The sequence below is a fragment of the Peromyscus eremicus genome, chromosome X (genome assembly GCF_949786415.1).
Source record: "Peromyscus eremicus chromosome X, PerEre_H2_v1, whole genome shotgun sequence".
NCBI classification, from domain to species: Eukaryota; Metazoa; Chordata; class Mammalia; order Rodentia; family Cricetidae; genus Peromyscus; species Peromyscus eremicus.
The window spans coordinates 7,354,757-7,378,815 of NC_081439.1; the positions used below are offsets into that span (position 1 = coordinate 7,354,757).

At 38.8% G+C, this 24,059-nt stretch overlaps 2 protein-coding genes across 5 annotated transcripts in view; one reads left to right on the top strand and one right to left on the bottom strand.

Moving 5' to 3' along the window:
• Cask (calcium/calmodulin dependent serine protein kinase) overlaps positions 1-24,059 on the top strand; it is a 338,698-nt gene that overhangs the window by 198,532 nt on the left and 116,107 nt on the right. For all 3 annotated transcript variants that reach the window (XM_059249986.1, XM_059249987.1, XM_059249988.1), the window contains exon 6: positions 23,257-23,359. In XM_059249986.1, the coding sequence (XP_059105969.1) occupies positions 23,257-23,359 (103 nt within the window). The remainder of the gene's footprint in view (positions 1-23,256; positions 23,360-24,059) is intronic.
• On the bottom strand, positions 9,343-16,856 carry Gpr34 (G protein-coupled receptor 34). Of its 2 annotated transcripts, none has more exons than XM_059249989.1 (2): positions 16,529-16,856; positions 9,343-10,984 (listed from the first exon to the last, which is right to left on the bottom strand). In XM_059249989.1, the coding sequence occupies exon 2, from the start codon at positions 10,887-10,889 to the stop codon at positions 9,765-9,767; it is 1,125 nt and encodes a 374-aa protein (XP_059105972.1). In that variant the 5' UTR covers positions 10,890-10,984; positions 16,529-16,856; the 3' UTR covers positions 9,343-9,764. The 2 variants fall into 2 exon arrangements, with proteins under 2 accessions (XP_059105972.1, XP_059105973.1); XM_059249990.1 differs by lacking the exon at positions 16,529-16,856 and adding an exon at positions 15,046-15,142.

A 24,059-nucleotide genomic window follows, 5' to 3' on the forward strand; every position in this document is an offset into this window, starting at 1 on the left:
CCTCTGTACTATTTTTAAGTGAAGTGCTGAGCTATCAAAAATATGATTTCACCTACAAATTTTAGAGTCTTTGAGGAATGTGTATTAAAAGACTAGTGATTAGCTAGATTTATTGATGAGGGTTTTTTTTCTTGCTACTGCTACCTGGTAGAAGTCATTGAACTAAATATAAGCACATACAGGTGGAAGTTATTTGTGGTCCATTTAAGCAAGGAAGGAGTAATGTCCAGAATATATAGAGAAGTACTTCAACAATTTTCTTATTATTAGTTTATTTTTCCCAGCCCCATCACAGTTTCCCCTCTTCCCAGGCCCTCCCCACCAATCTCACCTCCCCCATCCACTCTTTCTCTTTTTTTTTTCAGAAAAGGACAGGCCTCCCAGCCATGGCTTATCAAGTTGCAGTGAGACTAGGCACCTCCTCTCCTATTAAGGCTGGATGAGGCAACCCAATAGGAGGAAAGGGTACAAAAGCGGGTAACAGAGTCAGAGACAGCCCCTGCTCCCTCCGTTAGGAGTCTCACAAGAGGACCAAGTGACACAACTATAACATATATGCAGAGGGCCTAGAGCAGTCCCATGCAGGTTCTCTGGTTGTCAGTTCAGTCTCTGTGAGCTCCTAGGAGCCCAGGTTAGTTGATTCTGTAGGTTTTCTTGTGGTGTCCTTGGCCCCTCTGACTCCCATAATCCTTCCTCCTCCTCTCCTACAGGATTCCCCAAGCTCAGCCTGATGTTGGGCTGTGGGTCTGCATCTGTTTCATCGGTTAACTGGGTGAAGCCTCTCTGACGGCAGTTGGAGTAGGAAGTTAAGTAACTAGGGAAGAGATGGAGGTACAAGTAGGAACAGAGCAGACCAAGAGAAAGCCTACATTCAGGAAATGTTACAGGATGATGCTCCATTGCCCTAGTGGTCAGGAAAGTGCACACTGAAGCCACAAGGAGATACCATCTTCTACCTCTCTGACTGACAAAAAGTGTGTGATGAAATCAAGTGGTAGTGAGGATGTGGGCAGCTAGGAGCTCATTTCTGCCTAGTTGTGAGATTTGACGTATAAGTAGTAAAATTGCTTTGGAAAATAAATTATCAGAACTGGGACATGCTAAAGACCTGTATAGTCTTACAGCCAGACATTGTTGCTTGTAGATGTCAACTCTAAGGAACCTCCCTGCAAAGACCCTGGGTGAACAGAAAACTGCTTTTCACCATGGCCCCTACTAACAGAAAAGCTGGAAACCTAAGCACCCATTGGTAGGGGAAATGTATCCTAAAACACTTCATCTGTGAAAAGAAGTAAGGCCGCTGTGCTAGACACATAGATGAGCGTAACTTTAGTGGGGGGGGGTGTAAAATGATAAAATGGGGGCTGGAGAGACGGCTCAGTGGTTAAGAGCACTGGCTGTTCTTCCAGAGGACCCAGGTTGAATTCCCAGAACCCACATGGCAGGTCACAACTGTCTGTAACTAAAGTTCCAGGGGATCTGACACTCTCACATAGACATACATGCAGGCAAAACACTAATGAACATAAAATAATAATAATAATAATAATAATAATAATAATAATAATAATAAAGAAACTAAAGAATTTAAAATAAAATAAAATGATAAAATAGAAGTTATACCACATGTAAACTTTTAAAACAAAAAGTTTATCTTGTTATGCATGTAAGTGTTATAAAAGTACAAAAATATACATTAAAAAGATATATATTAACTTTAGAAAGTAGACTGTGGGGGATGCTGTGAGGTAAGCTTTAGTATATCTAACTTTGAATTGTGTGTATGGGTATTAGAGAATTATTATCACCACCTTCTATATTTAGACAAGGTCTCACTGTATCACCCCAGCTGGCCCTGAATTTGCAATCTTCTTGCCTCAATCTCCTGAACGGCTGGGACTTCAGGCATGTACCACCATGCCCAGTGAAACAACTTTTAAGTAAGACTAAAACATTAACATCTGTTAAATTAGAGTCATAGTTACTTAGCTGTCTATTGTAGTATAGATTCCCCCACCCCTTTTAAATATGTTTCTAATTTAAAAAATCTTAGCCAGGTATAGCAATGCACACCTGTAAAATCCCAGCATGACTAAACAGTAAGATCACAAGTTCAAGGCCAGCCTGTACTAAATATCACTGTCCTGTTTCAAGAAAAACAATAATAGTTAATAGTTAATAAATAAACATATAGAGTAAAACTTATGTGTGAAATTACCAAATAAGATAACTAATAGCTGACTGTTGCTCCTAAAGTAATTTCTCTAGGTGACCAAAGCTAAAAGAGACACATGTATCTAAACTGTAACTAAAAATTTTTCCAAAACTCATCTTATGTTCTTTATGTGTTTTATGAACTAAAACAAAATTAGTTCAGGTAAAATGTACAACTTTACTTTTATTTTTTTTATCTGCTCCACCTGTATGTGTTTGCTGTGAATTAGCTTTCAAGATTCAGGTCAGTCTTGCAAGATATACAAATATGTGACAGCTAGAAAACCAGTCTTGAAGGTTTGGGGATTTTGGCATCATACAATTTTGATAAATGATAAACAAAAGTTTTTGCTCTAAAATCATGTTAGTAGTACTTTGAGGTTTGGAGAGGTTGGGATTTGGGGGGCGTTGATTTTTTGTAAATACCATCTTGGGGCTTGGGAAGATGGCTCAGTCAATAAATTGCTTGGCATGCAAGCCTTATTACCTGAGTTTCAATCCCCAGCACCCACATGAAAACATTGGGCGTGGCAGTATACGCTTATTGTCCCAGAACTAGGGAGGCAGAGGATCCCTGGAGCTTGTTGGCCAGACAGTCTAGCCTGATCAGAACTCCCGGTTCAGTGGGTGAGCTTGTCTCAAAAATCAGGTGGAGCCGGGCGGTGGTGGCGCACGCCTTTAATCCCAGCACTCTGGAGGCAGAGCCAGGCGGATCTCTGTGAGTTCGAGGCCAGCCTGGGCTACCAAGTGAGTTCCAGGAGAGGCGCAAAGCTACACAGAGAAATCCTGTCTCGAAAAACCAAAAAAAAAAAAAAAAAAAATCAGGTGGAAAGTGATTGAGGAGGACATCTCATGCTGACCTCTGGCTCCCGGTGTGTACCTGCACACATGCGTGCACATGAATATGTACACATGGACATATTAAAGACATCTTGGAGATTACTATTGGTGCTTAGGTAGAGTGAAATGACAAGGAAAAACATTGTCTCAGCAGAGACAGTGTCCGCGGAATGAAAGCTGATCCGTTTGCATTCCCTTGGGTAATACAGCTGCCGCTTACAAACCACAGTCCAGTGCTGTAGTGCACGTGAAGTACTAGTAGAGTCAAAGGTTTTTCGTTGATTCCCGTTCATCTGCTTGTAAACATGAAGGGAGGGAGGGAGGGAGGGAGGGAGGGAGGGAGGGAGGGAGGGAGGAAGGAAGGAAGGAAGGAAGGAAGGAAGGAAGGAAGGAAGGAAGGAAGGAAGGAACAAAGTGGAAATTGAGGACAAACCTCATATCTCTTTCCAGATCTGTGTCCATTGTTCCCATCACCCAAGCAGCTCACCAAGTCTTCATCTGCAAACCCAGCCAGAGCTAAGTGGTACTGCAGCAACCACTCAGCCAGGCCATGACATGGACATTTCTCCACAGATTTTTGTTTTTTGTGGTTTTTTTTTTTTTTTTTTTTTGGTTTTTCGAGACAGGGTTTCTCTGTGTAGCTTTGCGCCTTTCCTGGAACTCGCTTTGGAGACCAGGCTGGCCTTGAACTCACAGAGATCCGCCTGCCTCTGCCTCCCGAGTGCTGGGATTAAAGGCATGTGCCACCACCGCCCGGCTCTACAGATTTTTATCATTGCATTAATCGTCCACAGATGATCTAGTCATCTATGGTTTTTAAGGTTTATGGTCTCTTTATTTACAACTAACTTTTAATTCCACTTACAATTGTTTTAGTGTGATACAAAGCGAGGCTGTAAGTTGGCTTTTTATTTTAAATTTGCACAGTACTATTTATTAAGCTATTCTTCCTTCTTGAAGCTTTTTGTGATGGTTCCTTTATTTGCAGTGATCATCTCTCAGAGAGAGGGATGTATGTCAGTCACCTTGGGAGCTTTTCAAAACCATGCACACCTTAACTACCAAAGCTTTGGGTCTCCCTCAGATTAATTCCTGCCCTGTTCTGAGAGCCATTCACATGCCATGCACTCCCCTCACATCATCAAACTTTCTCTCCACATCTACTCCCTTGTTTTTCTTACTGAGGACAAGAATATATTCGGTATCAGTGAAGTAAGTTTCTGTTACCAGATTAGGTATCCCTTATCTGAAATGTTTAGGGCCATAAGTGTTTCAGATTTTGGAGTTTTTCTTTTTTTTCAAATTCTTTTTTTTATTTACAAAAATTTTTTATTCATTTTACATACCAACCATAGATCACCCTCTCATCCCTCCTCCTGCTCCCCCCTCAGCCTCCTCCACCTGCCCACGCCCCATCCCTTCCAGATTTTGGAGTTTTTCTGATCTGTGACTATCTGCATAGACTTTACTAGTTGAATATCCCTACCCTAAAATTCCAGTATCTGAAATTCCCTAATATTTCAGATTTTGGAGCATTTTGACTTTCAGATTTTAAAATTAGGTATGCTCAGTATGTACTTTAGATACCTAGAAAATAGTTCTGCAGCACCTGTATAGCCTGTTGAGAAAATTCTATTTTGTGTTTTATGAGTAATTTTCAATAGGCTTTGGTTGAAATTGTTGTAATTTTATTAGTTCTATTTTTGTATAAGCAGGATTAATCTGTCTTTTAAGTTAAAAATCAAAGCTGATGTATACTTGTCTTTTTCTAAGATTGTAGAAACAGACACCATCAAATAGCCTGTTTCTGTGCAGAATACTTTCCCCAAAGTAGCAGCAATTGAGATGTCACTCAGGGAACCAGGCAATTCATGTCCTTATATGGCATTGCACATGTGAGATGTTATTTAGAAGCTTATTCTTGCTGCAGATCTTTTGCAAGGTGAGATATGCGTGTACTTCTGAATTTCCTTTTCTTGTGTATCTAGAACTAACCCTTGTGTTGACCGATAGAAGAACAGTGTTTCCTACATACATGAATCAATACTCAGAAAGAAATAAAAGATTATATGTAATAAATAACCCTAAATTCAGTGAGTCAGTAGCATATTTTTAAAACTCTAGAACTATTCTCAAGATGCAGATAAGGAATACTTATAGATGAAATATCTATCAGTAAGTAACCCATTATGATATAACAGGTAGATAGACTTTAATCAAATTTTACTTTATTACAAATAACATAAATTAATTCATTAAACTTTTACAAATAGTTTATAGAGATTCTATCATTTGATATAAATAATGAGATAGTTTCCAAAACTATGGGTATTTTATTTCAATGGTCCTGAGACTGTGTAATCTAATATACATAATGATATGGTTTCTAGAACTATGAGTATTTTATGTTAACAATCCTTAAAATTATAGTAACAGATAGTATAGTGTATGTGCTGGTGTGCATGCATACCTGCATGTGTGTGTGTGTGGGGGGGGGTATGGTTATACATGCACATATGCTCTGGTATGTGCACTCCTGCGCAAAGGCCAGAAAAGGACATTAGGTGTCCTGCTTTATCTATCTGCCAGACCAGCTGGCCATCAAGCTCCCAAGATCTGCCTGCCTCTGCACCCACTCCCCCAGGTGCTCAGGTTACAGCTCTTACCAGCTGTCTTAGTTCTGGTTATCATTGCTGCAATGAAACACCATGACCAAAGCAACTTGGGGAGGAAGGGTTTGTTTGTCTTATGTGCTTCCATATCACTATTCATCATTGAAGGAAGTCAAGACAGGAACTCAAACAGGGCAGGAACCTGGAGACAGGAGCCAAAGCAGAGACCGTAGAGGGGTTCCTGACTACTGGCTTGCTCCTAATGGCTTTCTCAGTCTGTTTTCTAGTAGAACCCAGGCCACTTGCTCAGAATAGCACCACCCACAATGGGCTTGGTCCTCCCCAATCAATCACTAATTAAGAAAATGCCCTATGTGTTTGCCTACAGCCCCATCTTCTGGAGACATTTTCTCAGTTGAGGCTCCCTCCTCTCTGATGACTCTAGCTTATGTCAAGTTGACATAAACTAGCCAATACACCCACTGGGCCATATCTACAGCTCTTGATAATATTTAAACTGTGTTTATTAATAGTACATTAAGAGGTATGGAATGCTTGCCACTGATAGGATCCAATTTTTCATTATTTAAAATTCTAAAACAAGTACTAAATTTCATTTAGATAGTATTTGATACCATTGTCAGGACAACAATTAAAATTGTTTTAACACTTTTTCTAAGCCTCTAATGGTACTGAAAACTTCATTTTCAAATATACTTTTGCTTAACCTATTCTTTATTCAGCCTGTTTGTGCATTTTCTGAAATATAATGCTCACTGAAACTGAATGCCTACTATATACAAGCAAATCTCATTGAAATAAAGTTCAGCCCAATCAAAAATCTTTATGCTTTTTCTCACCCAAGTTATTTTTATTTTTGCAGTTTCTTAAAATTAAAATGTTATATCATTTCTCCTTCCCTCTTCGCTAACCCCTCTCCTATCTCTACCTCATTCCCTCCTATTCATTTAATTATTATTGTTACATATATGTCTAAGTGCCTATGTGTATAAATACACTGTGTCTGTTTAGTGTTGTTTATATGTATATGATTTCAGGGTTAATTACTTAGTATTAGATAACCAGTTAGAGGCACCTCCCTGAGGAAGACTAGTTTGCCCTCTCTTGACAATCACTAGCTGTCTGTAATTAGCGAGGTAGAGATATGAGAGGGGTTAGAGGAAAGAGGGAAGGAGAAATGATATAACATTTTTAAGAAACTGCAAAAATAAAAATAACTTAGGTGAGAAAAAAGCATGAAGATTTTTAATTGGGCTGAATTTTATTTCATCTGGGGGTATGGCCCTATGACATTTTCCTCATCCATGTTGGCAAGTCAACTGGTGTTGTCATTATTCAAGTCTTGCTAAAGCAACCATATTGTTGAGATTTCTTAGGTATAACTTCTGTGTCCTATCTAGAAGATACTACCTTGCAGCAGATTTCCTGGTCCTCTGGTTCTTAAAATATTTTCACTTCCCTCTTCCACAATGTTCCCTGAACCTTAGGGTGTGGGGGTTGTGTTGTAGATACATCAGTTGGGGCTGGGCAGCCCATGATCAGTTGCTGTCTGCATTTTGACAAGATGATGCTTTTTGTAATGATCTCTATCTATTGCAAAAGAAGCTTCTTTGGGGGTGGGGATAAAGCCGTGTGTGTGTGTGTGTGTGTGTGTGTGTGTGTGTGTGTGTGTGTGGATAGGGGGGTTTTAGAATCCCACTGGATCTAACCTGAAAGCTTTCTCCTTGAGGACTGGCTCTCATAGTACTGGAAAGTACTTTACAGTCTGCCAAGAGAGGGATGCAACCAATAATCCTACCCAGCTGTGACACCTATGAGCCACAATAATGACCAGCATGGCAAGATGTCTCTAAAGGTGCCAGAGTGACGCATATATAGTACAGTGTCCAACAGCTGTCTAATTGGACTTTAAGGCCTGATCAACAGGAGGAGATCATGTCTGCTGCTGTAAACCTAGGCAATTCTCCAGGGCTAGTGAGATCATGGGTTTTCGAGGAGAACCTACTACTACTTTACTTAAACCAGTATAATTCCTAACCGCATTCTAAATACTTAATGCTTTTTGACATTGATTTCCCAGCCTTTGGCCTAACGAGTTTTAAGAAGTATTCTAGGCTGGGTGTGATGACACGCACCTTTAATCTCAGCACTTAGGAGGCAAAGGCATGTGGATCTCTGTGAGTTCAAGGCCAGTTTGGTCTACGTAGTGAGTTCCAGGACAGCCAGGGCCACATAGTAAGACTCTGTCTCAAAAAATAAATAAATAAATAAAACAAAAAAACTGTAGTAATCATTGTCATTATCATCTAGGTGCCAAAATAACTCTGTTGGAAGACTGCAGAAGCATTTGGACTTTTTAAAAAAAAATCCACATTCTGGGATAGAAACATACCATAGATTCTTGGAGTTTGTCATGACAGCCTGTTACATATTCAGACAATGGCATTCTGGTTCTGTGTACAGAAAAAAAAAAAAGGTAGACACTGGCCAAATTTTTGCAGTTTCTCTAAAGATACCTCCTCTCTAGATTGCAATGTACAATGTTCCTTCCACTCTATGACTGGAAAAAGGCTAATCATGCCCATTTTATCTTTTAAACATCTTTTCCTCCTCGTCCTCTTTGTCCATCTATCTTTTCTTCCTTTGTTCATTGAACTACTTGGAAATATTTACTGATTTCTGACTTGCCAAGCTATTTGTTTTTGAACATACATAAAGTTTTCAGTTTGCTCCTTTCAATTTTAACCTGTAGATGTACAAAGTCTTTTACTCAGAAATTTATCAAAGTGACACTTAGGCACCTGAGTTTAATGCACATTGAGCTCTTACTATGTTTATGTCAAAACTCTTCACCTGTGGCCATTAAGTTTAAATTGGTATGGATGTTGTATATTATCATGCATGCTTTGAATTTTTATTATGTGTACATAAAGAAAATGATAGTGTTTTAATATTTCACATAAATTATTTACTCTTATATATGGTTTTCTTTTTCACTCAATACTATTTTTTTTACTCAGTACTATTTTTTATGTGTATGGGTGTTCTGCTTGCATGTATGTCTGTGCATCACATTTGTACATTGTCCCAAGAAGCCAGGAGATGATGTTAGATTCCCAGCAACCTGAGTTTCAGATGATGGTGAGCTACCATGTGGGTGCTGGGAATTAAACAGGTCTTCTGGAAGAGGAGCCAGGATTCTGACATTTCTCCAGCGATATCCCCATGTTTGATGCATGTATGTGTACTTTATTGCATTGAAGTGTTAAAGGTACTTCATGTGGTAAATAAACCACAGTTTACATCTTCATGCTTTTCCTGATACATCCTTAATTGTTCTCAGTTATGACAACTGAACATCATTGTATATATGTTCCTGTGTATGTATTTGCATGCTTCTGTAAGAGCTGTACCTTATATTTGCTGGGCCACATCATCACATGTGCACCCTCTTCCTCTATCAGAGTGTGAGGTGGATGAATAATTTATGAATCCGCTTTAAGTCAGTCCCTTTAACCAGGCTATCAAATTCTTAGCTTATATATTTAGTATTTAAATTCTTCCCATTTTTATCTAAGCAGTGATAGTGGGTGGTCTCACTTTTATTAGAATTTTATTAATTCATTTGTTAGCAGAGATTTAAACATAAATGAATACAGCAAATATTCACTTTTGAAGTAACAAACGTGGTTTTTTGACATTTCAACACAGTATCCAAATTGCTTTATTTTAAACATATTTAAAATTAGTATCAAGTGCCTAATTTTTATTAACTCTTTAGTGACTTGAAAAACAATGACACTTCGTTCATTTTGTTATTAAATCCATGAACTTCACTTAACTTTATAAATGTTGTTAAAAGTGTTAGCTTAACATTATATTCTGAGAAGATTCTAAAATCTAGGGACAAATGTAAGCTTTTCTCTTTGCCTGGAACTATTTTACAATGTAAGCAAGTGAAAGATCACTTCTAAAGATCAGGGTTTGGGACATTCTAGGGCTTTGTTCCATAATTTTACTCATCTCAAGGAATGAAGAAGCTGGCTTACGTCTGTCACTTCATTTAGTACATTTGCCTCAGGTACCCTTAGTATTGCACTGCATTTTGGCTGCCACAGATAGGTCATGCAGGGAATATCCTGGCTTAAATTCTGAAGTGCTCTCACTCCTGCTTGCTTCGCTCTGAAATCTCCTAAAAAGAAGTTGACACATGATTTTGCGAATATTACTGGACATCAGGAAATACATGACTGGATCTAAGCAGCTGTTGAAAGAGGAGAGAACCAGCATGATCTCATTGGTTTTGTGAACAATTTCCTTCCAGTAGCAAGAAGACACGTTTAGCTGTGAAGAAATGTAGATGAATCGAAAGGCATGATAAGGAACAAAACATATAGTAAAAATGATCAGTACGATAAAGGAGTTCCGGGCTGTTGTGGCATATTTGCCAGAATTAGGAAATTTTGACCTCCTTTTAGAAATCCTAAGTAGATTCTTGCCAATCTTCATATAGGAGAGGATTATCAATAGGAAAATAAGCCAGAACATTACCACAAGAACATAGTTAAAAATTGCTTCTCCCTTTGCATTATGCCTATCTCTGTAATGAAAACACATTGTGGAATTGTGCCCTCCTTTCTTCAGCGTCAAAATGATCATAGTTAAAAATCCAGCAAGAGCAACTGTCCATACTATACAGCAAACATAAATACTCTGCTTGGTGGTTATTGCCCTCCTTTGTGGTATAGACCGATTAATTTTTACATAGCGATCCAAACTGATAAACCCAAGCAAAATAATGCTAATGTACATGTTCATGTAAAATAGTGTCCCCACAACCTTGCAAAGAATCACACCTAGTGTCCACTGATTTTGGTTGATGTGATACATTATGCGGAAAGGGAGGCAGAAAATGAGTAGAAGGTCTGCAATGGCCACATTAAGTAGATAAATTTGAATGGAATTTCTTTTGCGGTGGATGCCCAGAAATACATAGAGGGCAATGATGTTCCCAACCAGTCCCACGATGAAAATAACAGAGTAGAAGGTTGTTAACACCGTAGATAGTAGTTTTTCATCCATTGGACAGCTAGTAACATTTGGCACTCCTGAGAAATTTTGTGAGGCTTGGTCACTGTAATTAGTTATAAAGTGCATTCCATAGGAGGAGCAGGGCCAGCTGTCAGCTGAAGTAGTCGTCATCGTTACAGGGACTTCTCAGTGTCTTCTGTAGCTATCAGAACAGAGTACTAAATGACATGTTCTTCGTGTGTACTTCTTTATTTCTTCATATTTTCCTACAAAAGAATGCCAAACATTGAGTCAGTTGCTGTAATAATAACAGCTACTTTAACACAAAGCATAAATAAGGATTTCATTTCAGACCTTATTTGGGACCCTTTGGCTATCTACACAATGTGTGTATCACAGTGTTTTGCATCACAAAACAACAGTAAATACAGTAGGATCTCTCTAACCTTCTCTGTTGCTATAACACATGTACAGAGTTCATTTCATTTATTATATAAAACTAAATAATTGAACCATATGAGCACCATTTCTTAGCAATATTGTTATGGGAATAGAGATAGTACAAAGAAACAGCAGCTCATATTTTTCAAGGATGAATATCAATTTCCCCTAAAGGTGCTTATTGCCATGGGTGAGCTAGGTCCCATGCTGACCCTGCTCAGCTTCAAAAATGCTTCCTGTCCTGCCCCTTCCCCTTATAGTTAGCATCCATTCATTTTGACATACATTGCCACATGGTGTGTATTGGATAAGCTGTAGTGATCTCTCTTTCCACAGTGAGGATAGAAAAGAAGATCCGCCGGGCGGTGGTGGCACACACCTTTAATCCCAGCACTCGGGAGGCAGAGCCAGGCGGATCTCTGTGAGTTCGAGGCCAGCCTGGGCTACCAAGTGAGTTCCAGGAAAGGCGCAAAGCTACACAGAGAAACCCTGTCTTGAAAAACCAAAAAGAAAAAAGAAAAGAAAAGAAAAGAAAAGGAGATCCTAAATTTCTTCCTTCACCTAAGACCAAGATAGGAGTATTAAAATTACTTATCTATGGAAATATACAGTTACCAAAACAGACCAAGGCTGGAACCTGCCTTCTTTCACAGACTCCTATAGCCCTTCACAGGAGACTACAGTGATCATATAAAACTAGACCAGATAGCAGCCAATAAACCACTCCCACCCTTGAAGCATAGGACAATAATATAAATGGGAAGCAGTACATGGAGCCCAAGGTTATGAGAGGTTAACTAATTAAACTTTAATTATGCCCTGGATTATATCATTTGAGATTCTCACCAGAACCTTCTAAGTATATCAATTCTACTTGTTCCCAGTGCTACTTGCTATTGGACAATTCTCAGGCGTTTGACAGTTGGGACCTATTATATATGCAGGGAGAATTCAAGCAGGTCTCCTCACATTCCTTTCTTATAGTAACGGCCCTGGTTTTCTGTAAAGGCCCCTCATAGATGTAACATAAAGACTTTATAGCAGAGGGCAGATGAGATGGCTTAGTGGGGTAAAGGTATGTTCTGCCAAGCCTAATTACCTAAACCTGATCTCCAGGACCTACTTGGTAGAAGGAGAGAACTGACTCCACAAGTTGTTCTCTGACCTACAGATGTGTGCGATGGCACATTTGTGTCACACATACATACATACACATACATACATACATACATACATACATACATAAATGGATGTAGTGAAAATTACATACTTCAAAGCAAGACTTTCAAAATCATATAACTTCATAATCAAGGACAAATTACCTTTTTTAAGCCTCTATTCTCGTTTGTAAAAATGCAAAGCTTTTATGTGAAACACTTAACCCTGATACATAGTAAGTGTTTAAAATAGGTTGCTTCGAGCCTAGGTCTTGTAGCTCAGTGATAGAACACTAGTCTAGTATGTATGCATCCCTGGTTCAGTTCCCAACACTGAAAAAAATAACTAGCCTTAAAAAAACCAGGTGCCTTGCCAGGCACACACCTTTAATCCCAGCACTCGGAAGACAGAAGCAGGCGAATCTCAGTGAGTTTGAGGCCAGCCTGGTCTACAGAGTGAGTTCCAAGACAGCCAGGGCTACACAGAGAAACCCTGTCTCAGGAAAAATAAACTAGGTACCTAATGATCAATCTAAACATTTCACATTCTTGTAAGTACTGCTTGGATATTAAGACCAATATTAACATTGGATATTAACCATATTAAGAAAGAGACCCTGCTCTCAGTAAGCATTTTTAGAGGAGTGTGTTCAAGCCCTAAATGCAGTAATAAAGAGTAGTTTGATGGTTTGGTTTGGTTTGGTTTGGTTTGGTTTGGTCTGGTTTGGTTTGGTTTGGTTTGGTTGAGACAGGGTTTCTCTGTGTAGCCCTGGTTGTCCTGGAACTCTAGACCAGGCTGTTCTTGAACTCAGAGATCTACCTGCCTCTGCCTCCTGAGTGCTGGGATTAAACGCAGGTAGCACCACTGCCCAGCTATAAAGAGTAGATCTTAATTATGGTAATTAATTTCTTCTTGTTGTCATGGTTTTATGGTACTGAGGAATGAACCTAGAGCTTTACACATACTAGGCGAATATTCTACCATTGAGCACATCACACCACCATAATTTTTTCAGTTTTTGCTTCCTTTTTTAAAATCAAGCATTTTTGTTAGTATACAGAATGTATTTCACTAACTATGACATTTTCTATATGTCTGTCTTCGTACTTTGCTCATATTCACCCCCATCACTCTCCCTTGCTCCCCTCCCTCAGTAGGACCCCTCTGCTTTATTGTCATATGGATCGATAAGTAAATAGGCAAATAGATATGTAACTACATGAAAGAAAATGTGCAGTCTTTGTTTTTCTTCACCTCATTGTTCCTTCCTTAGACCCATTCTTCTCTCACATCATCCTCCTGCTTTTATGTCTTCTACATTCTTTCTATGAGAAGAAACATGCAGCGTTTGTCTTTGCTTAGTTAATTCTTGATTTGATGTTATATATAGAGAAAAATATTTGGAGGAATGTAGCCTCTCTTAAAATTATATTTTTGGTTAAGTAAAGGATTTTAATAGAAAGTAGCATTCAGCTTTAAATTTTGACAGAGTGAAGGAGTTGATTCCAAGGAAGAGGAAGTGGCTGGTGAGGAGGAAGTTCTGTCAAGCCATCTTGAGAACTGTCTCCACAATTTAGGACCATGCAGGGAAAAACAGAGAAGGACTGGGAGGAAGGAATGAAGGAAGAACTGAGGCTTGGCTGTGCTGTGTCTCAGATGCAAGAAGACAGATTTCACAATGTAGAAACATACAGGCATGTTTCTTGCGATCCAACATCTTAAAATGAAGAGACAATCTAGGAAGGGTAGCAGGTTGCTGATAATGCAACATGCCTTGCCAGGAAGAGGGCAAGAAACCTGTGTTGTGTGGTTATACAGGCAGCACTGAGGCTCAGGTAGTGACATCCTCTCCATAGGCAAGAGGATGCTGAGACTCAGGTGATATGAGTGACAGTTCAGGAAGCTTTTAAAAGTTCTTGGGAGGTGTCCAGTGTGTAGAGTCAAAATTGAATTGAACTAAATGGTCAAATGACTAATTAATCATTATTTAGCCCTTGCTGTGATCCAGATACTGTTTGAACACATTATATAATTTCTTTTATATAGTCTTTATACGTGAGGTAACGAAAAAGCCATAGGTAGGCTCTTTACCCGTAACCTCAGAACTCTTAAGTGGCAGTGCCCAAATTGGGACTCAGCTCTAATTCTGATAACCCCCGAACCTCCTCAGTAAACCTCACTCCTATCATAGCTGATCACCATTTCCTTATTAATGTTGAATTCTATCAGTCAATAGTAGTTTGGCATGATTCCTTTCCCACTATCTACCTTGGTTGTTTTAGGAAAAGATTGTACTATCTAGCTTTGCTCCTTTGAAAGAGTTATTAATCTTTCCATTTGCTAGGTCTATAACAGTATGTAAATAAATCCAGATTTCACAGAATCAAATCATTGATCAGAATTTTCAGAATTATTTCTAGGCCAAAGAGCAATAATCAAGCTGTTTCTAGGAAGATAATAGCACAAAGAACATATCCTGAAACCATTTCCTCAATTCTAATATGCAAATATAATTAATAAATTAATTAATAATGGTTAGACAAAATAATAAGTCTTTTGAACTGTGTTAGTGTCAAGTTGAAGGAGAATAAAGCAAAAGCGGTGTGTTCAACAGCCACGGGCGCTGGGCTTTATGGCTCATGTATGTCTGTAATTACAGCTCCTTAGGAGTCTCAGGCAAGAGAATGGCAAGTTCACGGCAATACTGTCTAACTTAGTGAGACCCTACCTCAAAAGAGCAAGTTGAAAGAGGATCAGGAGCGCATCTAAATGGTAGAGCAGTTGCTTAACAAGCACAAAGCCCTTGGAGTTCAATCTCCAATACTGCAAAAGTAAAAAAGTAATTAAGTTAGCTATACGTCAGCTGGAATGTTGGTGTTGTTCACTCATTGTTATTATTATTCTTATCATCATTGTCATCATTATTATAAAAATGTTTTTGTTTTTCAAGACAGGGTTTCTCTGTGTAGCCCTGGCTGTCCTGGAACTCACTCTGTAGACCAGGCTGGCCTCGAACTCACAGAGATCTGCCTGTGTCTGCTTCCTGAGTGCTGAGATTAAAGCTGTGAGCCACCATGCCCCCCCAAGTTTCACTAATTAGAATTAGGAATTAGTTCAAATTAATTAAGAATTAATGATGTTTATTCATATTTCAAAGGCTACTTGTTTGATTTGTTAAGAACTTTCCAGAGAAGACAATAAAAAATGAATATGCTCTGTTCACATAGTGGACCTGACTTATAACTCATACAGTAGTCACATTCATTTTCTAATAGCAGGTAGTGTTTGTTTCTCAACAAATCCCGTTCTTATGTTTGCAACCCTGTGTGAGCACTTATACCCCCGAGTGCCGCCATCCTATCTCTCCCAGTTTTTCTTCAGTGGCTACAACCAAGAAAATAGCTTTTTTTTTTTGGTTTTTCGAGACAGGGTTTCTCTGTGTAGCTTTGCGCCTTTCCTGGATCTCACTCTGTAGACCAGGCTAGCCTCGAACTCACAGAGATCCGCCTGGCTTTGCCTTCCAAGTGCTGGGATTAAAAGCGTGTGCCACCACCACCTGGTGAAAATAGCTTTTAAAATACAATTTAGGTGTTGTTTCTATCAATATCATGTGTTGAAATACATACCTATTTGATAATAGGCTGATAATAATGACTGAATATATTCAGGCCATGCTGTTGCAGTAATTGCTGCATACAGAACAACAATTGAAAGCATGTTACTTGAGAAATAATGAGATTAGCAATATATTTAGTTTTGTTACAAACTTAACTGTCCACTTTTAATTTTAGTTGTTTGAATTAATTATTTTTGAAAAGTACATTGTGGTTTCTTTTTCTTTTCTTTATTTATTCCGAAACACAAAACTTAAATTTTAATTGGTCTGGTAAGTTCCATAAGATAGTAATAATATAATAAAAAATATTTGATTCAAGTACAGCTATAAATCATTGTGACACTATACAATGTCATATAAATGATATGACTATATTGTTATTAAATATCCTATCCAAAACGACAGAACCTTGTTTGCAAACCAAGAGGAGGTGTTGTCCGAGCAGTTTACTCAGTGGCTCTAAACAGTAAAGATTTGCTAACATCAGAATAGCATTGTCAGCATACACTGAGCTTCACTTTGAGTGTTCAGCTAATCAGGTTTTAACTATACAAAGGCTCGTGTATGCAGTTTAAAAGTCCCAGAGGATACTTACAGTTGAGGCTTTCGTGAAGTACAAGGAGTAAAGGCAAAGCTCCTTAGAGTAGGCTCTGACAGCTGGGCTCTTCCATCCGGTGATGGTGCAATTGCTGAGTTCTCCTCTTCTTTATATTCACATGTGGTGCAGTTGTTTTTCCCCTTTTCCTTCTTTTCTCAGTGTGACAGCCCCGGGGCTCCTTTTGAAGCTGTGAAAAGACCCCACTCTGAGCAACAGCTTCAAGCTGAACTTCTTCTCTATGTGTCCCTTCTAGCTTAAACTAGGGAGTGCTTGGGTCATCTGAACTGCCAACAAGCTATCCAGTACAAGCAGAAATGAGCAGATTCCCCTTTCCTAAGAAATGAGGAGTGATCTGCTACATGGATTTTAGAATTTCTGTCTCCTCGGAATTCATTCTAGAAGTTGCTTCTGGCATAAAATGGTCTTTCTGCCCTGAATTATACTAACATTGGTGGTAACTTTTTTACTCTTCAGTTTTGCTGAAGTTTTATTTGGTCTCTACATTTTATTTTAGTATACTTTCGTGTCTTCCTTTAAGACCCTGGATTTATTTCGTAAAACAGCCTTAAAAATTGAGGACTAGGTGGGATTTGCAGTGCTATTCTCTCCTCATCACAACAAGAAACTTACCCAAGTTAACTGGAGAAGTCTCTCCTACCTCCAGGAAGATGCGACAAGGCTCTGCAGCCTCCATTCTGGTCCCAGTCCACTATTTAACCACCATCAATTCGTCTGTGTAACTGCTGCCCTGCGCTTGAGTGTCATTTCCCCTTTTGCTGGTTGTTTAGAGCATAATCGTTGTTCTGCAGCTTTGTTTAAATAGTGTTTAACTCATTGGGCTTCATCTACCATTTAAGTATTTCTGGGCATGTTCTTCTGAACATCATATTCTCCAGAGCTTTTAGTTTGTTAAGAATCTAATACACAAGACAACAATTTTACGTTGCTAGAATAAAAATACTTTAAAACTCCTACTTCCCCCTGAGAATCTCTGAGAAAGAAGATGTTTACTGTATTTGTCTGGCAGTATTTTTTTTTCTTACTGTGGTAAGTGACACATACCACTGAATTTACCACATAACCAGTTTTGAGTGTATCGTTCAGTGGTGCTAAGTGTACTACTTACATCATCATGTTGCAAACTTAGAACTCCAAGCCACTGTGTACTTATTTTCTCTCCCCCTAGTCTCAACATTAGCAACTTTGATTCTGTGACATTGAGTAGAATCATACACATAAACGTTTTGTGACTGGTTTATTTTACTTAGCCTACTATCCTTGAGGTTCATCCATGCCATAGCATGTAACGTAATTTCCTTCGTACTTAAGGTTGTATATTCCATTGGTTGGCTATATTTGCTTTATTCACTTATCTTTCAATGGGCATGTAGGTTGTCTCCACTTATTGGCCATTCTGGATACTGCTGCAACAAACATATATATGCAAATATCTCTTCAAAATCCTGGCAGGATTTTTCATGACTAAATGAGTCATAAAGTTCTTTTTATCTCCTAAAATACAATATAAACACTATTTCTGTATTGTCTGTTGTCCCACACCTGTTTGTAAACTTTAGTGTTCTCATAGTGTAGCCTCATTTTCTCCTCAATGTCAGTCAGCAAGGTTGCCATCAAATTTGAGTATTATCTTCCAGTTCTTTATATGAGCCTGTCCTGTTCATTCTGAACTTAATGCTTATCACCATCCCCTCTTTATGTGAAACCCAACCCTGGTGAAGTTTAGCTCATCACCTCCTCCAGGCCTGAACCTCCCCAGTGAAGATGAGGACTGCTGGGTACAAGCACACGAATCCTACACAGTGCTCTGGCTTCAGATTGGCTATCAAATCTTAAGTGGACCCCTGGACTGCCAGTGCTCCTTAATGTGAATCTCAGTGTCCTTAGTCCAGGCATTCTCAAAGGATGACTTCCAGACCAGTAGCATTAATAATTCAGAAGCTTGTAACAGATGTACACTCTAAACCTCATCCAGACCTAACAGCCAGGAAATCAGGGGATGAGGCCCAACAATCTGGGTGATGCTGGTGCTAAAATTGGGGAGTCACTGCCCTAGTTCATCCTCCTTCAAAAATAGTGTTTCACACCTTCAACCTTCTCAAACTGCCGGCAACCCCATTTCCTTCCCCTGCTCTCACCTGCTAGTTGCTTTTCATTTCCCTAAGAAAATAGAAGCAGTTAGAAAGGAAGCTCCTCTATACATTCAGGGCACATTCCAGGAAATGCAGGTATTTTGTATGTATTTTATTTCTTATTTTTATATCCTACCAATGAGGAGGGAGATAGTGCGGGGTAGTAAAGGAAGACAAAACCTAGACCTCCCTGAGTATTATTTGTTTTGCAGTTTTGAGTTTGGAAGTACAGGCGCGTTTTGTGTAATTAAAACACCAAGCTGTACAAATCTAATTAAACTAAATGAACCTCATTACATGACAAAATGAAAGCATAACCACATGGAGAAGTTATTTTAGGTGCCTTTAAAATAGGATGGGGGGTTCGGGGCATAATTTTAGACTTAACAAAAAGGCTATATTTGTGTGGTACAGTAATCAAAATCAGGAAATTTACATTGAAAGACATCATTATATGTTTGACAATCCTTGTTACAAATTTCATCAGTTGCCCTAATAGTATCCTTTAGAGCAAAAATAAAAACAAGATCACATTTATCTGTGATATTTCTTTAGTTTCACTGAAACCCTTGAATCCAGAGCTATAAGCCTGCTACTTTCTAGACTGTCTCTTGGGCTTTTCTCCATGATTAGATCTAATTGCACTCTTTGTCAAGGACAAACCATGAGAGTGTCGCTGGCTTCTCAATGCATCATATCAGAGACCAAGTCCCATTATTAGCAATGTTCTCTGTGCTGGTTTCTTCTAGGCCTCTCCCTTGAAATATTACTATTCCCCTTTTGTAATTAGTAAGTATGTTATAGGGAGGTACTTGGAGAATATATACATATCCTATCACTCTTCAAACTTTGCCCAACTAGTTAGCATCCTTGGAGATTCTTACCTGGATCAATTATGTTCATGAAAACTGCCGATGGTGATTTTCTGATTCCAACATTATATTTTATTTACTTATTTACGGAAAGGCATTTCTGCCAAGTGTGGTGGTGCACACCTTTAATCCCAGCACTAGGGAGGCAGAGGCAGGAGGATCTCTGAGTTCTGTGCCAGAGAAAGGTCTCTCCTCTCCTCCCTGTGTGTTTGTTTCCTGATTTATTTGTATCAGTATGAACTTACAGCCTCTTATTTTGCTCAGTAGTGAAAAAATATTATGACTGAACTTATATAATTTAATGATAAAAAGAATCACAAAGAAGTCATACATAGTTACTAATCTTGCTGCTGCTTCTGTAGGTATTATTATTTTAAAACCTATATGTATAGACCAGTGGTCCTCAACTTTCCTAATGCTGTGACCCTTTAATACAGTTCCTCATTGTGGTGACCCCCAACTGTAAAATTATTTCTTTGCTACTTTTATGAATTGTGATGTAAATATCTGATTTGCAGAACATCTGATATGTGATTCCCCAAGGGGGTCATGACCCACAGGTTGAGAATCTCTGGTATAGACAGAGCAAATGAATAATTGTATCACTGTTATTGGGCACCAAAATTACTTGCTAAATCAAAGAAGTCAAAACCTTATAGTCAAAAAAGAGTGAATTTGTATTTTTCCCCTTCTATAAAGTACACACTTAAAACTCTGTCTACTGGAAAAGTAAAGCAATAATAACTGATCAACTATATGCTTGCGAGCCTCCTGTAGATTTAAATATCTTTTCCCACTAAAGTATATTATGATGTGCACATTTCATGCTATGTAAATTTTACTTCAGTATTTTTACAGATTCTAAGTTTTTAGGATACCAAAGTATGAATCTATGAAATGAGGCTGCTAACATCATTAAGTCAACAGTTGGTAGTAAATCTCATGATGGGTCAGACAAATAACACCTGAACCTACAGCTGAATCCTGTAACTAAAGCAGGGCATCCAGACATGTTCTTACTGATGAGATATAACAATTAAACCACATGAAGTATCAGTACATAAAACTGAAATTGAACCTGACTCTAATCGAGATTCTGGATCTAACTATGAATCTCTATGAAATACAGCAAAGTACAAAACATAAATTATAAACCCTGTGGGTACCACTAGACTGTAGGGGATTTTTATGGGGGAAATTACTGAGTATCTTAATTAAATACTATGAAAATTGGGGAAGGGAAAGAATAAACTAGAAGGGGAAATATATTCTATAATACAGCAATATATGGTCCATGGATCCCATTTAATTTAATTTAGGTGTTTGTTTGTTTTGAGATAGTATCTTCTGGAGCCCAGGGTGGCCTCAGACTCACTGTTAATATGCAGCTGAGGCTCCTCCTTGAACTCCTGATCTTCCTGTCTTCACCTCCCAAATACTAGGGTTTGGGTCTTATTTTAAACTAAAGCACAACTAAAAAGCATTGTTTTGATAGTCAAGAAAAATTGAATGTAGTGTGAATATTAGAGGGACTAGAGACATAGCTCAGCAATTAAGAGAACTTCGTGCTCTTCCAGAGGACCAGGAATCGCTTCCCAACACCCACGTCAAATGGCTCACCACTTCCTGTAACTCCAGCTCCAGGGAGTCAGATACCCTCTCAGCCTCTGAAGGCACTGCACCCATATGTATACACACACCCAAACACACACACACACACACACACACACACACACACACACACACACACACACACAAATAAAATCTTTTTTTTAAAGGAAGATAATTACAATCGTTGCTTTTTGATGTGGTAATGATTTCTATAAAATGATTTACATAAATTATTCATATTTAAAAATGTAATTATTTTTAAGTCCTCTGTTGGAAGCACTGAACTTGGTAAATAGGTGAAATTATATGATTGGTTTTAGAATACTTCAGCAAAAAAGTTAACGAATGAGGATAGGTAAAGCAAAAATGGCAGAAGAGGGACCAACAAGATGCTCAGCTGATAAAGGTGCTTGCCTCCAAGCCCGATGGCTGAGTGTGGTCTCCAGAACCTACCCAGTGAAAGGAAAGAATTACTTGTTCAAGTTCTCCTCTGAGATGGCACACAATTACACACAAACACATAAGTGTACTAAAAAGCTTTAGAGGATCACAGAATGTCAGTAATTGTGCATATAAGATGGGTGGGCATGTGGAAGTTTATTCATTTTCCTACAATTGCAAATGTTAAAAGGTTGAAGCAGGGGCAGGACTTCTTCAGTTCCATCTATTCCTCTAGCTGCATTCCTAGCACAGAAAACTTGAAACCTGTCTATATATACTGTCTCCACCTCATCTCTTCCCATTCCCTGAAGAACCTAGTCCAGTGGACATTTTTATCTCCACTGTGCCACCAATACCACTTTGATCATGGGTACCAGTGACTTCTAAACTGCCAAATCTAATCATCTGTTCTCCGTTCTCAATTTAAAATGGCCTTAGTAACATTGATCACTACTAAGCATTTCTTCTTGAAAAAAAAAAAAAAGTTTCTTCACTTGGCTTTTAAGATGCAAACTCTGATGTTTACCTGGTTTTCACTGTCTGACCATTCGGTATTCCTTTGCCAGAGTCTTCTCCTCTTTCTACTCTCCATTTACCCACTAAGACCCAACTCTCCAGCCTCTTCTCTAATAGTAGTCACTCCCTTAGAAACTTCCTTATCTTGGCATGCTGTTGATCCCCAAATTCACATCTCTAATCCAAGCCCCTGCCCTACCCTATTTTATAAGACCTAGCGTTCAATAGTCCATCTTTTAAACTCTTCCCCTAGGAGTCCCCTTTCAGTAAATGGAATCTTTATTTTCACTCCAAGGCTAATTGCAAGAACCTGCTTGTCAAGCTTGACCTGCCTCTTTCTCTCACACTTCTACCCATCAGCAATTCCTCTCAGCTTTACCTTTAGAACAATAGCTATGTTTGATTAGTTCTTGTCATTTTCTGTCCACATCACCATCCTCTCAGGCTTGATCAGCTGCAATGGCCTCTTTTCTCTCATTCTTGTGTTCCTACTCTCAATCAAATGGAGAGACTATTGCACAAAAAAGAAAATATATCTGTATTTCTTGAACATCCATGCTTTATGAGTGATAGCTTAATCTTGGAAACAAATAATTCCTAAGTCTTTAGAGAAAGCATTCAGAAGAGAGAAGAGGGCAAAGAACTCAAGCATTTTATATAGTTTAGAAGCTTTATTTGTGTGTTTGTTTCTTTGTTTATTTGAGACAGGGTTTCTCTGTGTACCTCTGGCTGTCCTGGAACTTGCTCTGAAGACCAGGCTGGCCTCAAACTCAGAGATCCACCTGCCTGACTGCTGGGATTAAAGGCGTGTACCACTACTGCCCAGCTTCAGAAGCTTGTTTTTTTTTTTTAACTGAAATTTGTTTTTTAATAATAGGTTTTTAATTTTTTAATACTTGTAGTTTTTATTGGGGATGGGGGGCCCAGAAGACAATTTGTAAGAGTTGGTTCTCTCTAATTTGTGGTTCCCAAGTTGTCAGACTTGGGTAAGTACCTTTACCCTCTGAGCCATCTTGCTGACCCAATTCCAACATTTTTTTAAGTATTACTATATTGTATTATTTAGTTTTGTGTAAATTGAATTATTTTCCATTAATTCTTATCTTTGGGTTTGATTGCCGTTTTTTCTTTTCAGCCCCACTGTGTTCTCCTCGCCTCAAAAGAAAACTCGGCACCTGTTAAGCTTGGGGGCTTTGGAGTAGCTATTCAGTTAGGAGAATCCGGACTGGTCGCTGGAGGTAAGACCATTTTAACATATTTATTTTCCCCTTCAAAACCTGCTTACTCTTAAGTTGGTGTCAGATTTCAAACTAGATACTAACCCAGGCTGAGCGTTTCACACCCCATTCTACCCAGCACCATCAGATAGTCTTCAACTTAGTAACTCCGCTGTCGTAACTAGAAATTTAGTCCCTTAAAAATAGACTCTGGCTGGGAGATGGTGGCGCACGCCTTTAATTCTATCACTCGGGAGGCAGAGGTAGGCACATCTCTGAGTTGGTGGCCAGCCTGGTCTACGAATTGAGTTCCAGGACAGCCAGGGCTACTCTAAGAAACCCTGTTTCAAAAAAAAAAAAATACTGGGCTTGTAGGTGTAGTTTGGTGCAGAGCACTTGTCTAGCATGTGTGTATGCGGCACTGGGTTCCATCTCCAGCACTGCAGAAAGTGCTGTGTAGATTTCTCCACTGTCCCTAACAATTCACAGAGAAGAAGCCCCAAGGAAGCACAATATAAGAACAGTGCACAAAGACGTTAACGTTTGGAGCATAGAAGCTTTGGAAGTTCAACTGGACAAATAAAGTCATTTCTAGTATGCATGAGTTTACCTTCTAGAGTCACAGCATGCCTAAGTTTAAATTTCCTACCATTTTCCTTTTTCTATATATCAAAAAATCCTGCTGAAGTTGCCAGCCTGTGCATTTCTGAAGAGCAAATAG

Bases quoted from the DNA above. Each gene is read 5' to 3' on its own strand.
- Gpr34 (XM_059249989.1), bottom strand. From the start codon at position 10,889: ATGACGACTACTTCAGCTGACAGCTGGCCCTGCTCCTCCTATGGAATG.